The following is a 16,928-nucleotide window of genomic DNA, read 5'->3' on the forward strand; positions in this document are numbered from 1 at the left end:
ACTCAAAATTTTTTTGCTTGACTGAAAAACTCAATGAGTCCAGTAAAGATGTAAAAGTGCACCAGGATTAAATGTTGGGACTGTCTTTGAATTTTGATCATTTTTTCTGCAGAATGACACCAGAATGACCCCAGAATGACCCCAGAATGACCCTGGAATGACCCTGGAATGACCCCAAAATGACCCTGGAATGACCCCAGAATGACACCAGTATGACCCTAGAATGACCTAGAATGACCCTAGAATGACACCAGAATTACACCAGAATGATCCCTGAATGACCCCAGTATGACCCTAGAATGACCCTAGAATGACCCTAGAATGACACCAGAATTACCCCAGAATGACCCCTGAATGACCCTGGAATGACCCCAGAATGACCCCTGAATGACCCCAGAATGACCCCAGTATGACCCCTGAATGACCCCGGAATGACCCCGGAATGACCCCGGAATGACCCCTGTGAGCTCACTTTTGTGTGAGGAAACAACATAAAAACGTAGGAAATTGATCAAAGCGAGAACTGGTTCCAGATATTTGAAGAGCAACCCTTCAGCTAAAATCTGAGTGGTGGTTGGTCCGGGCCAGTTTTCCCTCCTTTCACATCTGCACGCCGTGCATGAGAGCGTTTCCTCGCAGACTCACCTGACTTGTCGTGCACGATGGAGAAGAGCAGCCTCTTGGAGATGTGGACGCCAGGGGGGCTCTGTCCCTGCTCGCCGGGCCCCCGCTCATCTGCAAAAGCAAACCGAAAGACGGCTCAGCCCCGTTTCCCTTCAGGAGAGCCGCAGTCCGGACTCCTCCTACCGTCCTTCCCGCAGCAGCTCTTCTCGGCGGCGGCGGCGCTCCAGGAGCCCGGCCGGTCTTTGCACAGGTTGAGCAGCGAGACGGGTTTGAAGTCCAGCTTCCCGTCGGGGGAGGGTTTGGAGGACATGGGCATGCCGTACAGGAAGTTGGAGAGGACCGAGTTGCTGGAGGCGGCCTGGGTCTGCGGCGCCGGTTTGACCGGACCGTGAGCGCCCGAGCTGTGATTGACGTCGCCACCGGACTTTGCTTCCCGGGACAAATCCTCCGCTTGACTGGGCGAAGAAACGGAGAAAATGATGCTGAAATTTACATCAAATTTACATCTTTTAAGTGGGGCTGTGAATGTTGATTAATAAAACATAATTAATTTGTTAATATTTATTACTCGCCATCAGGCGTCCTGCCGTGCAGCTGTGAGATCAGCGTAATAAAACTCTGTCTAAAATAAAATAATAGAAAATAAAATATATGTACATTCTGAGACTGAGATTTTATCAAATTAAAGAGATAGTATGGCATGTATTTGTAGTTTTTGGACAAAACTGATCTTCTATTTTAATAATTCCAGGAAATTTGGGACGTTTTTTCTTTCCAGGAATTCCATTTGTTTATAATATAATAATAATATAATAATACATTTTACTGATATAGCGCTTTTAAAAGACACTCAAAGACACTTTAAGGTTTATATGAATTTATCTCTGCAGCTACGTATGTGTACATATATTTATAAGAGTTTTAATTACTGGTGTTCCGTGCTTTTCTTTATTATTATGCTGCTTCTACATTAGAATTTCTCCACGGGGATAAACAATTTTAATCTTGAATCTTGCAAAATGTAAAACAGACAGCTGTTCTCTTAGGAGAGAACTTATTATTTTCGGGGCCGCCTGCTGTGACTTTAGCCTGGATTTTTTAGTATTTTCATTAAAAACATGTTGATTAGTTTGTTGACAAATTTTATTCTTGTGGTTTTTATAAAATGACACCTAAAACTTTCATTCTATGTTGTAAAAACAATTTGTTAAACATTTTTGGGGTTTCCACAGAAAAATGAACCCTATTTTTCCAAACAAAATTTTCTGTTTTCACATAATTTTATGTCTAGTGTGTGAATATAACTGGGAAAAATGACTAAATAAAGGTAGTTTGACATAGGAGAGGTTGTGCTGATTTAAATGATACTAAATAAGCAGCAGGGAGTCTTTAAAATTGAAAATAAAGAAGTCAATTCAAAGCAGACAAAAACAGAGTTTTAGAACCTTAAAGGGTTAAAAATAAACTTTCTAAATGTACAATTTTGCGTGTAAATTCATATTATGATTATTTACAGATAAAAAGTGTCTGACAAATACTGTAACTAAAGAAAATAATAATAATAATGTCAATTAATCTTGTTTACATTTTTCCAGATTTGCAATTTATCAGTACATTTTTTTAAATCGCTCGACTTTCAAGGTTTTCTCTGAGAGGCCTGGAAGTTCCCATCATTCTAAGAGTCAGGAAATCCGGAACAGACGGAATCAAAACAAGACGGAAAAATCTCTCGGCACAATCTGCTGATGGTGTCAGCCACACCAACAAAGCCTGGAGCGCCAACACTCCACCCACAGACGCCAGATTCCCCCGCCAAGCGCCATCAAAGCTGTTAAAATCCTCTCTGTGTTCCTTCAAAATAAAAGCCTCTCTGCAGATTTAAGGAGAAGCCGACGTAGAGTCACCTCTGCACCGTGAAGTGGATGCGGTGGCTCTGCTCCAGGATCTTCATCAGCGTCTTGGTGTCGTACTCGGACGGCTTCTTCAGGGCGACGCCGTCGGGCAAACCGTGGGCCACCACGCAGCCGGGGTCCTTCTGGATCATCTCGTAAGGCACGGGGACCAGGCTGCTCTTTCCCACAGCTTCACCTGCGCGTCACATGACCCCCGTGAGCTCCCGGCCGACGCCACGCCAAGCCGTGTCACGCCACTTACTGTAGAGCACGGTGAAGACTTCCTCCACCATCTTCCTCAGGACGAAGACGCTGGACTGGGCGGCTTCTGAAGGAGCTCGGTGCTTCCCGTGCTCGCCGTCTTTGCTCACTTTGCTCAGGTCGGCGTCCGGCTCTTTGGTATGAGAGTTTGCTGCGTTCGGCAGACATGGCAACCCTGAGGTCACATGACAACAATCAGACTTTACAGACACCGTCATGAAAAATATTTGAAAAGTTCCATTTTAGACACAATTCATAAAGATTTTCCTCCAAAATTAGTCAGTTTGGAGAAAAAAATAAGCACAAACTTTAAATCAAAGTGTGTTTTCTTCTTCAAGACAGTTTCATAGTTTATTATTATTATTTTTTTATCTTTCATTCGACATTTTTACTGTTTGTGGGATTTTTATTTTTTATCCCATTTTCAAAGTTCAGATTAACATATTTGAATAAAAAAACACAAATTTCCAGAAGTTTTTTTTTCCGTCTTATCAGAAATATTTGTCAGCCGTCTCCAGCTTTTTCAAATTTTTGTCAAAAGTGACAAAAATTAAAGAACTAAAAAAGCAGCAGAAATGAAAACTACTTTTTCTGAGCTAAATTTGTACGTTTATGTCTTTCTTTAAATAGATTTTATGATGTTTAGATTCCAGGAAGAGGAAGTCTCACTACGTTTATATTCACAGATTTTTGTACTTTTTAACTTTTGTACTGTTTTATTCTAGAATCTACACCAATCATCTCACTTGTTTATGTGATTTTTGTTTCTCCTTTATGTTCATTTACTTTGAATATATGTAAAGTTGAATTTTATTCACAAATCAGACAAAAAAAACAAAGTTCCTGAATAAAAAGTACTTTTTCTAAGCTAAATTTTTTCGTTCGTATTTTTCTTAAATCAAATTAAACAAGATTTAATGATGTTTAGATTCCAGGAACAGGAAATGTGTCGCTACATTTATAATTAGAGATTTTTTTTTACTTTTTAACTCTTGTACTGTTTTATTTTAGACAAATAATCTCACTCGTCTATGCGATTTTTGTTCCTCCTCTGTGTTTATTCATTTTTTATTATATGGAAATAGAAATACGCCTAAAGAATGTAAAACAGATGATATTTTTATATTACATTTTAATAAATGTAATATTATATTATTAATATATGACAGAAAATATTATTTTACATGTTTTTTTAGCCATAATAAGGTTTGAGTAAAAAATAAAATTGTGACAAATTAAAAATATATGACTTATTTAAACTTCATGCAGTTTAACACAGTAAAGTTTGGTAATGGGGTCATTTGGGACCCGCGGGTCACATCTATATGAGCCAATTTCACATAAGAAAACAGTCAAATAATATCAATCAAGATGGAAACATTGTTTCTTTGTGAGTTCTGATCCAAAAACAGTTTTATAAAGTTTAGATTGAATCAGAGACTGTAAATGAGATCTGGACTGATTGACTCCGCCCCCTGGTGTTCCAAACAGGAAGTACTCAAAGAAGCTAAAATCCCCTAGACTTCTATAGAGGAATAAACATCTGTTACTCCGTCATTCTATTGGTTAGAATGATAGTTCTTGATCTGTTGCTTTTTCTGTAATTCCTTTTTCAAGTTATAAACTGACCAATCAGATAAAAGTAGGTGGAGCCTGTTGACCCCCAAATGGTGGTTGCCACAGATATGATAACTCAATCACTGATTACTGACATCGTCCGTCTCCAACGGCGTCTGTCTTGAGAAAAAATGGCGACTAAATTGAGGATTTATCTTGTTGGAGCAGAAATAAACCATTGTCTATGGGGGACGTCAGACTCAGTCCAGTTCTCAGATATACAGTCGAGGGGTTTATCCTGAATTTTCAGGTTTCTGTGAAAAATCCATAAAAGAGAGTTAAGACAATCAGCTGCTTTTTTTGTCTCGTCTGAAAGTTGAACCGCCGCTTTTGTTTTTTATCTCAAAAGCTGCACGTTTCAGATCAGCTGTGACGTTTGACACTGTGCTTATGATGGGATGGATTATCGATCTGAGAGAAAAAAGAATTTACGGCAGAACTTGTAGAAGTCGGTCTGGATTTCCCTCCTGGAGTTCAGGAAGACTCTGCCCTTCTCCGTTCCCACGGCGATGACGCTGTCCTCGTGCACGGTGACGCACACCACCTCGGCGTTGAGCTTGGACATGGCCGTGCACTGGAACACAAAGACGCCAAAACACGTTTTTAGATCAGCCAAATCTGCAAACTTAAGGATTTCCTATATTCTCTGTAACTGAATCAGTGGCTTTGTGTGGGACAAACAGGCTTTTCTACAGACCTAATAAGGAGAAATAAAAGAGCAGTATGACACAAACAAAGATTTACTATTGAACAGACCCTTTACTCGGCTGAAAATTTTACTAATATTGCTTTTTATCTGGTCAATATGAGATTTCCATTTGGACTTTTCCTTCATTATAACTCCAACAACTGTAAATTCTTTGATTTTATAAACTGCATGTAGTTTGTCTTTACTGAGTTTTAATTTTCTATTTACTCGTTTATTGTGTGAGTGATTAGTGAGCATTAGTAAGTGATTCTCCTGATCCTTTCCGTACGTTTTTTGGCACTTAAAAACTCAATCAGACTTTCAGCAATCAAAACGTTCAGCTCGTTCAGGACATTACTGCTCGTCTTTTTGGTATTTATATTTATTAATAGCAACATGCTAACGTTTTTGGCTAACCTGTTATCTACTGGGGTTTTTTTAGGCTAATTTAGAGTTTAGCTTCTATGTTAGCAACATGCTGAAGTTTTTAACTAATTTAGTTTACTGAGAAATTTTAGGCTATCTTGGCGTTTAGCTAGTATTTAAGCAACAAGCTAGCTTTTTTTTAGCTAATTTTAATTAGGATAATTAATAATTATTAGGATGTAGTCTTGATTTTTAAGCAATTTACTACAAATTTTTCAGAATTTAAGGTCAACTTCAGCTTTATTTCATATTTCTTTAATGACATTTCCAGTCTTTTCGCAAATTCAATATTTTACAAATAGTTTTTGCATTTTCAGCAAATCCCTTCAGCAATTAAAGTAAATTGCATCACCATTTTCAGCAAAAAGCTTCAGCATCTTCAGCAACTGCTTTCAGCAAAAAACCTTCACACTATCATTATCTCAGATAATGCAACTTTTCTAGTTTATTTAGTGTCGTATATTTGATATTTTACAATATTTAAACTTTGTTTCACCTGTAGAGAGGATCTCTGTTCTTCACATTCACTCTGATCTCACAAAAAAGCCAATTTTCTGTCACATCCCTGTATGAACTCAACATCCCAGCATTCTCTGCTCAACTCCTCCTCAAATAGGATCAGGAAATTTCCATTTAAGTTTCCAGATGAAATCAAAACCTTCTGCTTTGATTGTAGCAGCTGATCCAGGAAAACAAACTTGTAAAAACAAACTGTTTTCAACACCAGTGATGCTTCGATGTGGGCGTGGCCAGAGTGAAACTTTGTATAAATGAAACAGGAAAAGCTGGACGTGTTCATCCATAAATCTTTACACTTTCTGGCTGCTGTGGAGCGAATCCAATCGTGGAGAATCACTGAGACAAACCCACTTTTCTCTCGTCTTCCAGCCTTTTTCTTATTTTCTACTTCCATTGAAATCTCCAGTGAACATCATGATGTTTTCTGATCCTCATGATAACACTTGCAGAGGAAGCAGACCAAACTCATTCATCTTCTTCTAAGTTACCATGGAAACGATGGAGGCTGAAAAGGATGTTTGACCTCTGACCTTCATGGAAGCTTCTGGGAATATGCTGGAACAAATGTCAACGTGCCAAACATTTGTTTACAAATGAACACCAAGCATGAGCAGCGATGGTCGGGATCATCACCACATCTCCTCGTGTGTTCTGGTGTGTCTTGAACGTACCACGGAGTCCAGGGCCGACACCAGGCTGGTGAGGATCTCCTGTCGGGCCGACACCAGCGGCGCCTGCAGGTCGCCGCGGGAGTTCATCCTGACGCCGTCGCAGGCCAGCTTCCTCATCTGAGCCATGCCTCTGCAAGGAGCACAGGAGGGGGAGGAGTCAGCGGGCGGACAGGTGAGATTAAAGCAGGCGGCCGCACGCTCGAGCAGCAGCGGCCTTCATTCAAAGCAGGTTTGACTGCAGGCAAATATGAGCTCAGATGACAAACAAACAGCTCAGAACGTCAGGGAGGGATCCAAGTTCACTGACTGCATCTGAGAACTGGACTGAGTGGCTCCGCCCCCCTGGTGTTCCAAACAGGAAGTGGTTCCAAGAAGCCAAAATCCCAAAGACTTCGATGTAGAAATAAACACTCAGTCATTCTATTGGTCAGGATAAACATTCTTACTCTGATACTTTTATACAAATCTTCTTCATAATCCCATTTTTTCATGGTATTTTTTTAGTATTCTGGTTATAAACGGACCAATCAGATGCCTAAATTAAAAGTAGACGGAGCCTGATGACCGTCACGTCCATCATTCAAAACGTTTCACAGAGGCTTTGTCCAAATTCCCCCCCAATCACTACAGAGAGCGTTCGCCATTTTCCAGCACTGTCCAAATCTACAATTACAAACTTGAGTGCTCCGGAAATTTCCCAGAAGTCTTTGCAAAAAATTGCCATGTACTGATGCACTCCACATTAGCGAATATAGACCACAATGCATTGCAATCAACAATTTTTGAGAAAACAAAAGTTTACATTTAAATGTAAGTTATGACCTTTTGTTGTAGCATGACCTTTTTAAAGTTATTAATCCGCTGTTGTTATGTACATTTGAGTGCTGGAAGCTACGCGCTAACGCTAGAGGATCGGCGATTATCAACGATGTCATTGAACCAAAGTGACGTCTGAAGTATGAGACTATTTTTTTCATAACTCTCGGTTTGGAGGGATAAATGTAGGGGAAGGGAAGAATTCTTCAGGTGATTTGCTCTCATCTTTAGTGTTTTAAAATACCGTTTTTAGTCGGAAAAGCTTTTAGTTGATTCTAAACTGTCTTGTTCTATGAATGACATGTTTCTGTGTTCTGTTTGATCTGATGCTCTCTTTTACTAATGTTAATCACTTTGTGCTTTTATCAGAAAAAGGAGCTAAAAAATAAACATTTACATACATGAAAATATTTAAGAAAAGCATAAGAACGTCAATTAGGACAATGAGTAATATAGAGTTAAAAAAAACAAAGATAAGAGATTAAGAGAAAACGGTCACAACGTTAAACCCAGATGCTCTTAAACTGCCTTAGAATGCAGCACAAAACAACAAAAACGACTGTTTCAAAGAAAAAAAGAAACTTTTGCCAAAAACATTCTATTTGTACGCCTAAAACCTGAAAATGAAAGATACAAAAAACATTAAAGAAGAAAATCTAAAAAAGTACTTCAGAGTTCAGACTATTCTTGACACAAACTTAAATACATTTACTTTTGAATGTTTTGAATTAAAGTTTTTATCTCAATGTATCAGAGGACTAAAGCATTTGGGTGACAAAATGCAACTTTATGTTCCTCGACAGAAAAGCAAACATCCTGTCAGTTTATTTCCTCTGTGCTGTTTTCTATTTACAAACTGAACTCCAGAAGCCTTTAATTATTCAACCAATCAAAAACAACCTGCAAGCTTCAAATGTTCTGTTTCTTAGGTTTCAAAGCTCAGTTTCAATTTCAAAACTTTTTTTCAGTTTCAAATTTTTTATTTTTTTTTAATCTGAAAATTTCAGTTTCAAAACTTTTGGCCCCTTTGTGGCGCGTTTGGGCGGGGCTAACATGAAGGACCAATCAAAATCGAGTCCAGGTGCATTCACTGACTCTGACAAACTGTGGTTATCTCTGTCATAAATGGCTGTTTATAGTCTGTACTATCATAGTCTGAAGTTGCTCCAAGACGTGTAAAAATCAGAGTTTTATCGCGTCCAAAACGCCGTTCCAGCCCGTTCAGTATACATTTTTAGGCCAAACAACATTTTTTTTTTCAATTTCTTTTATTTGGGTTTCTAATAATATTGGCCTCAATTCAGCTCCATAAGAAACCAGATCACATGATCAGCTACGATTAGGATCTAAAGCTTTAAAGGCCTGAACATCCGATTCTTTGGGGATGTACTTCAAAAACCAAGATGGATCATGTGACGGACACGCCCCGATCCCTGAATGAGGCTTCAGGGAGACTGGAGAGCTCCATCCATCACAAAGGCAGAACGTCCGGTTTGCTGTTGGCAGCTGAAGATGATCCGAGCACTCAGACGATGTCATCCGAGCCGCCTGACACTCGATTGTCCGTCTTTGACAGATGGCGCCGTGTTAGCGGTATTGACGGAGGAGTCCGCCTGCAGCAGAACCATCCGCCGACCGGGCCTCATTAATAAAAGCAAAGAAGCGGACAGATAGGAAGCGTTGGGCTAAAGCCGGGCACTATGTTCTCATGGCAACTGAAGCCCGTCTCCTTGGAAACTAATCTCGGGGCATTTGAACAATGCAGCTCTGGCCTTTAATCTCTCCAGACACTGAGCCATTATGCTAGCCTTTGGCGAGCCCCAACCACTGACTCAATAGAGACCGGGGCGGGGATGAGGACAGTGGGTGTGGTGGGATTCAGCTGCAGCACAACCGGCGTGCCAACTCCATTGGCCGTCTAAATCTTCCTCCCTGGGGGCCGCAGCAAACATTAGCCCCCTCCTAAACTGTTAGAGGCTGGAAATAGATGGCCTCTTTCCCTCACAGATCGAGAAGGGAAGGAAGCAGCTCGGAGGAGGAGAAACGGGGACGAGCAGAGGCTCTGGGTGAGAGAACCAGAGAACACCTCCAGACGCTTCATCTGAGGAAGTTCAGCTCGTTCTCAGAGCCAACAACAGGGAGGTCTCTGGGGTTTGTGTCGGCGGCTCTGCTGCTGAGGACAAGCTCCGACAGAGTCCCGTCTGCTTCAGATAAATCCATCAGTTCTGGATGTCAAACCCGGGCAAAATGCCTGAAACGTGGAGTTTTAGGACAAACCCATAAATCCACTTTAATGGAGATCCAAACAGATCAGAAACGTTCACCGCTTCTCCAAAACAAACACATCCATTCTACTAATCCAGACTCTTGATATCAGACTGTTAGAACCTCGATGGATGAGCTGTTAACAAAACGCTGTTGGAAACCTCAGAGGTGTACAGAAAAACAGATGATGAACCAAAAAACACAACATTAATGCGTTCAAATGGAGGGAACATTTCCAAAATACTAAACTGCTGCGCAGTTACAGACGACAGACAATTAGAGCAACCACAGAAGAAGAAAAGACTCGAATACATCAGGAAAAGGACAATATTTGACTGCAGTAAAGTTTTAAAATTTAACATTTCAAGGGAATAAAGTCGTAAAAATATGATAAAACAAAAGTAATAATACTACCAGAGTAAATTCATAAAACTATGACAAAAAAGTAAAAATATTACATGTAAAAGGTAGAAAATTATTAGAAAAAAAGTCTAAATTTGGCAACAGTAAAGTTGTAAAATAATGATTAAAAAAAAAACAAAATTTGAGAGTGTAAACTGATAAAATTATGTGAAAAAGGTCAAAATTTTACGAGAATAAAAGTGGAAAATTCTGGGAAAAATTAAAAAAAGGAACTTGAATAAACTCAAAAATAAGTAAAAATCCCAAATTTATTCAAGTAAAGTTGTACAATTATAAGGAAAATATCACAACTTTACGAGAGAAAAGTTCAGAAATTATCAGAACAAAGTTAACATTTTACGGAAATAAAGTCATAAAACTATGATTTACAAAAGTAATAATTTTATAAGAATAAAATCATAAAATTAGGAGAAAATTGTCAAAATTTCATTAGAAAAAAGTGGAAAATTACAAGAAAAACTAAAAATTTTACTTAAACACACTTAAATATAATGAGTAAAAATCTCAAGTTTATGAGAGTGAAGTCATCCATTTATTTATTTTAGGGAAATTAAGTTGTACTAATATGTAAAAAAAATACAATTTTAAGAGTGTGAAGTCCTAAAAATACAAATTTTACTTATGTGATTAAATTAATAAATTGAAATGAAAATTTTACAAGATAAAACTCGTAAGATTATGAGAACAAAGTCAAAATTTCAGAGGACTAAAGTCGTAATATGAGAAAAATGTCGCTAAATTGGAAAAAAATGTATTCAGTAATTAACGAAAAAAATGTAATAAACATTTGCTTCACAAAGTTGTTATTTTACAAGGAAAAGTTTATGCTTTAAAAAAAAAAAATCAAATTTTCAGTTTAATTTATATTCCAGATAATCCATAGAAACCGGATGATTCCTGACAAGACGTTCCTGAATCTGATTTACTTTTTTTCTTATTTACTCTATTTTCATTCAATCACAACTTTATTTTTTTTTAAGTGACTTTTTTGTGAATTGCATCTTTTTAAATCATAAAGGTATCCCTTTTTCTCATCAAGTTTGGAATTTTTTCTCTTGATTTTAGTACTTTAATCTAATATGTTTGTTGATTTTCTTCATGATGACCCAAACGCTCCATCATAATCGCACGTTTTAGTTTAAATTAAATTAAAAAAAGATGGAGCGGTTACAATGACAGACGGACGGACACGTACGCCACTTCCTGGACTCTTTGGAACCAGAATTACAAGATTCTGACTCAGTCTGATTTATGACTTCAATTATCTTTTTTATTTTTTTTTATTTGCATATTAAAACTAATTTGACTCGATCATAAGAAATAAGTTTACAGAAACTTTGTTTTAAAAAACTAAAGCAAAGCAGTTAAGTTTGTTTTTAAAAAAGAGATAATTGACTCAATAAACAAACATTTTAAGAGCAAAAAGTTTAAATATTTGTTAGATTTGTTTTGTTTAGACTCGATAATTTTTCAGACGCCACTTTTTTTCTATCAGCCATGAAGTTTTCTGCTGCTGGTCGGAAGGTTTTCTAAACTTTTTGGTTCATAAGATCTTAACTGAAGAATTTGGTTCATCTGAAGATTTTTCCCAATAAATCATCCAATAAAAAAACAACAATTAGGTGTAAAGATACAAATTCTCCCCAAAAATAAATAAATAAATAATGGCTTCAGCTATGAAGGTGAAATTAATTGTCTGTAACTACATTTTGCTTTTTTAAAATCACAATTTAATTATTTGTGTGAAGTTGAGTGCAGCTTTTTGACATTAATGTTTTCAATACTTTCTATTCATAATAAACTTCACAGAAAACAACGATCTATTATGTTTACCACGAGGAGCTACAACAGTTTTCTTCTGAAAGTCTTCCCACAGGTTCAGGAGGGTCATTGGGAGTGTTTGACCGTTCGTCCAGAAAGTCATTTCTGAGGTCAAACACTGAACACTGTGTGGACCGGTCCGGTTCTTCCACTCCAAACTGGTTCCTCCGTGTGTTAGTGGACCTCCTCTGATGTGCACTCGTGTTAGAACTGCTCCTATAAAGCTAGGAGTGCGGACTAGTCCAGAATCTCTTGGTCTAGTGACGTATTCAACGGCTCCTTTAACACAACTCCACACCATGATTCTCCCTCCACCAGAACTTGGAACTGTGCAGCTTCGGTTCTCCTGCAAACCACCAAACCCGGACTCATCCATCCAGGTGGAGAAGCGCGATGCCACACCACTACACTGAATTAGTGGGCGTTGGGGTTAGTGCTGCCACAAACGATTCTTTTATTAGTCAAATAACCACTCATCATTTTGTCCGATTAGTCGACTAATCGGGTCATGACAAACTGGATCTGGACATCTTATCCATCATTTTTCTGAATTTTACAGTTGTGAGTAAATGTGTTTGGTTGTGAATATCTATTACTGAAACACGCAATTAATACATCAGAGAAACAAAATGCACACACATCGGAGATGAGCGAACGGCGAGGATTTTCAGCACGCCGCCCCCACCCAGCTGTTATTCTGGTTAATTGAGCAGCTGCTCAGGTGAAGGCTGAAGCTAAATCAGGTGTAGCTTCAACCTCACAAAGCACAATTACCCGACGTTGTGTGTTTGAGCTGGTCGTTCTGCTGAATGAAAATGAGCTGATAGAAAACAGAGGCAGACGGAGACGCTGTCGGACGTTCAACCACGTCCCAAACACGCCGCTCAGAAGACGTCAACAAATTGTTATTGTTGTTTAAGGTCCAAAACTGTTAATAAACCAATAACTGATCATGTGATGTTATCAATAACAAACGCATTTTAGTGTCAAACCCCTATCCAGTCAGTTGTATTTACTATATTACGTTTTATCTGGAATTCAAATAGATGTAAAAACATGAAGACCAAGATCTGCAGCTTTCTCTGGATTTGTGACCAGATATAAGATACTCTGAGGTCACCAGGTCACGAGGAAACAAGAGGAATTCTTTGATTCAAATGAAAAAAATGGGGTCAGTTTGCTTCATATTAAGGATAAACAGTAAAACCTGCACTTCCTGTTTGAGGCAGATTCAAAACACAAACTAAAGACAGCAGTTCTCTAAATAACCACTAGAGGACACAATCAACTTTTCCATCCAATGACTCTAAAGCCTCGTATCCACTGAGCTGTCCGGTCCGGTAAAGAGTAGGACAGTACGGTCCAGTAATTCTGGTGAGTGTTTCCGTGCTTCACGTGCGTGGTGTAGACCGCTAGCGTGTCTAGCGATGACTAGAAAAGCAACAACAATGGAGGTCATCCAGCAGCTCGTCTTTTTTTGCTCTACGGTTCGTCCATCGTATAGAACAGGAATTCAATGTTTCCATTGCAGCTCTGGTCCTATAAATCTACGTCTTGGTGTCATGTGATGCCGGCCGTACATCACTACCAAATCCCTGATTGGTCACAGCTCAGTGTTGTCACGATTTAGTGTGAAAACACAACACAAAATGTGAATGCCCAATTCGTTTGTAGAGTAGGTGAGTGGGCTTAAAAACTAGTGTAAGGACATGTGAATGCTGGTGAGAACCTAGCTTAATGGAAAATGAACCGGAAACATTTAGCAGAATTATTTATATTTTTTGGCCACTTTTACTAAACAAATGATGGAACTACTGCTTTGAAGGAAATTCACTTTTAACCGAATTATCATTTTCTGTTTCAGGTTGCTAAAATATTTCCAATGGTTACATTTGTTTCCTATTTGACATCAGGATTGGGATCACTGGTCGGTCAAAAGGACGACTAGTCTGATTAAACAGTCAGGTCCATTTTGGGTCCTGACATCACGTCCAGGAATAATGATGACAATGGAACAACTGTCAGCACAACACAAACCCTCGGGGCGACGTCCCAAACCTGCCGTCCCACTGTAACTGGTTGAGAACTCTGCTGAGCTACTCTGGGCGAGTGTAAACACCACAAAGGAAGTTGCATAATTGAGCTCATAGATTTGGAGAATTTAAGATTAAATGTGTTAAAAGATGCTGTACCACGTCACCTCATGTGTGCCTGACTGTTCCCATAAATAGACCGGAACATCAATGCCAAACGGACTCGACTTTGGGGACAATTCAGATGAATTTTCCTTGTTTGACAAAGTCAGTCTTGGTGTGCTCCAGGGTTCTGTGTTTTGTTCCATTCTTTTCACTTTTCTTAACCTTCAACTAGTCAACATTATTAGGGAGAACAGCATGAATGCCCATGGCTATAGCGATGACATTGAGCTACACCAATCTACCTATCTACATGAAGACAATCAGTTAACTAGAAAAGTTGCATAACCTGCGATGATGTTAGTCTGAATGCTTTTAGGTGAAGATGCTGAAGCTTTTGGCTGATAATCCTGAAGAAATTTACTTTAACTGCTGAAGGGATGAAAAAATGCAACAGCTAATTTGGTAAAAGAACTATGAAAGAGCGCTGAAATTGACAGAAAAAATTGCATTGACATTGCTTAAATATCCCTAAAACATGCCAATTTTTAAAAAAATATTTAGTGTGTTGCTTAATTTTGAGCTAAACTCCAAATTAGCCCCAAAAAACCTTATTAGAAAATACCAAAAACACAAGAAGTAATGTCCTGAACGAGCTGAACATTTTGATACAGAGATTACTGAAATCTTTGAAAGTTTGATTGAGGTTTTACGTGAAAAACACACAGGAAGGAGCTTAAAAGCATCTACACAACTGGACTTCTAGCATGTCGTTAAAACTAAAGTCAAATATCCCAAAATGCCACTTGGCGGCTACCTAAATGCTATTTAATTCGAATGTGGTTGCATGGCGTTATTCATAATTGCATTAATAAATTCTGCGCGGTGGTCGCGGAGGTTTTTAAAGAAGGTTTAAATTTTACAGCAACAAGACAATCTTTCCCTTATAGTTGTCATTAGCCGGTGGCCTACCGGGTACATTTCGGGGTTGGATAGTGGCAGTTCAGTACCAGGCGAGGATGATCAAATCGAGCGAGATCGCCATCTGGCAACAGCTTTGACTGGATGATCTCTACGGACGGCAGTCGTTCATACCGTGTGTCACTGGCCTGGTAGCCCAGGGGTATATAACAAGCGGGTCATTCTGCACGCCTGACTACTGCATTCAAAACCACACCACATTATTAAAGAAATAAAACCGGGCGTGCCATCAAATCTTGAAGATGCCTTCACTTGCGTGGTGGCATTTGTATTTGTATGATCTGAACCAGTTTGATCCCTTCTGGGCTCAAGTTGCTGGCGCCTCTCCTAGTTGGGCAAAGGCGGTTCACTAGTCCATCACAGGCCCACCCAACTCAGCCACATGCACACCTAAAGGGCAATTTAGAGACGCCATTTAACCTTTGAAGCACCTTTTTGGACTGTGGGAGGAAACCGGAGAACGCAAACTCCACAAGAAAAAGTCTCTGCCGGGATTTGAACCTCTGTGAAGTGAGAGTGCTAACCACTACACCACCAAGGAGGACCTATAGTATGTCCTAAAGGAATAAAACAATAGTTCACTTTAAGCTTTTCCACTCATATACAAAGTTCTTGTATTTGCATCTAATCAAACCGAAGCATCAAGAAACTTCCAAATTTAAATTCTCTCTTCATCTCCTGAGGGTCATTTCCTGATAACCCTTCAAAGTCCCAACACATTCCTGAGAAGAAGTGAAGTATTAGGAAACCAGATATCTGTCGTGAAATCTAGCGTTCCACATAAACGTTTGGCTGCTAAACCTTCAAGACGAAAGAGGGAAGAAAACAAAAGCTTCAGTGTGCTCAGATCCATATCTCCAGCTTCAAGTCAGTCTGGGAGTGGCTGCTCTGCAACTGTTCATTACAACAACATCATCTGCGTGTTTGCTCCCTGTGGCTGAGCCTGCAGCGTTTTGTCATCACTCATGTCAGGATGTGGAATCGCTGCAAAGCCGAGCAGGGCTTGTGATAAAATGAGAACAAGGGTTTGGCTCAGTGTGTTCATTCCCTTTAATGCAGGAAAGACACACCGATTGGCCACGGTGGCATTGACGACCGCGGCCTTGAGGTCGGTTCATCCGGACCTCATGGTTGACTCCAAACGGGTCCGATGAATCCATTTGAACTCTTGAACCGGTAAAGTAATGACTTGGTTTGAAGCTTTTAGATCAGGGGTATTCAAATCCAGGCCTCGAGGGCCGGTGTCCTACATGTTTTCCAACCAACCTTCCATTGAAGCTCCTTATTGGCTAAACATACCTGATCCTGGGAATTAGCAGCAGATAAGGCAGGATTTCTGGAAAACCTACTGGAAGCTGGCCCTCGAGGCCTGGATTTGGGCCTCTCTGCTGTAGGTTTTCCAGAAATCCTGCCTTATCTGCTGCTAATTTCCAGGATCAGGTATGTTTAGCCAATAAGGAGCTTCAATGGAAGGTTGGTTGGAAAACATGTAGGACACCGGCCCTCGAGGCCTGGATTTGAATACCCCTGTTTTAGATGAATGAAACAGCCTCAGCATCTGCTGTCAAATATGCGCGGACCACTGCTGCACCTCAGTCAACTTTGAACTGTCTTGTTCGGGTTGTACTGGAATATAATTTCGTTGTCAGTGGAAGCTGTGCATAAGACAAATAAAATCTCTTGAATCTTGAATGTTTACCCAAAAATCTAAAATAGTAAGAACTGGTAAGAACAAAAGTTTTAGATCATTTCAAGACTATTCGTACGAAAGGTGCAGCGGGACTCAAAC

The 16,928-nt window shown here is 39.4% G+C and overlaps 1 protein-coding gene across 3 annotated transcripts in view; it reads right to left on the reverse strand.

The window, feature by feature from the left end:
• gtf2ird1 (GTF2I repeat domain containing 1) overlaps positions 1-16,928 on the reverse strand; it is a 41,121-nt gene that overhangs the window by 17,296 nt on the left and 6,897 nt on the right. For all 3 annotated transcript variants that reach the window (XM_024263662.2, XM_024263655.2, XM_024263648.2), the window contains exons 2-7: positions 6,699-6,828; positions 4,827-4,968; positions 2,779-2,952; positions 2,529-2,712; positions 808-1,079; positions 646-735 (exon numbers count right to left, since the gene is read on the reverse strand). In XM_024263662.2, the coding sequence (XP_024119430.1) occupies positions 646-735; positions 808-1,079; positions 2,529-2,712; positions 2,779-2,952; positions 4,827-4,968; positions 6,699-6,824 (988 nt within the window). In that variant the 5' untranslated portion in view covers positions 6,825-6,828. The remainder of the gene's footprint in view (positions 1-645; positions 736-807; positions 1,080-2,528; positions 2,713-2,778; positions 2,953-4,826; positions 4,969-6,698; positions 6,829-16,928) is intronic.

The sequence above is a fragment of the Oryzias melastigma genome, linkage group LG14 (assembly GCF_002922805.2).
Source record: "Oryzias melastigma strain HK-1 linkage group LG14, ASM292280v2, whole genome shotgun sequence".
Taxonomy (NCBI): Eukaryota; Metazoa; Chordata; class Actinopteri; order Beloniformes; family Adrianichthyidae; genus Oryzias; species Oryzias melastigma.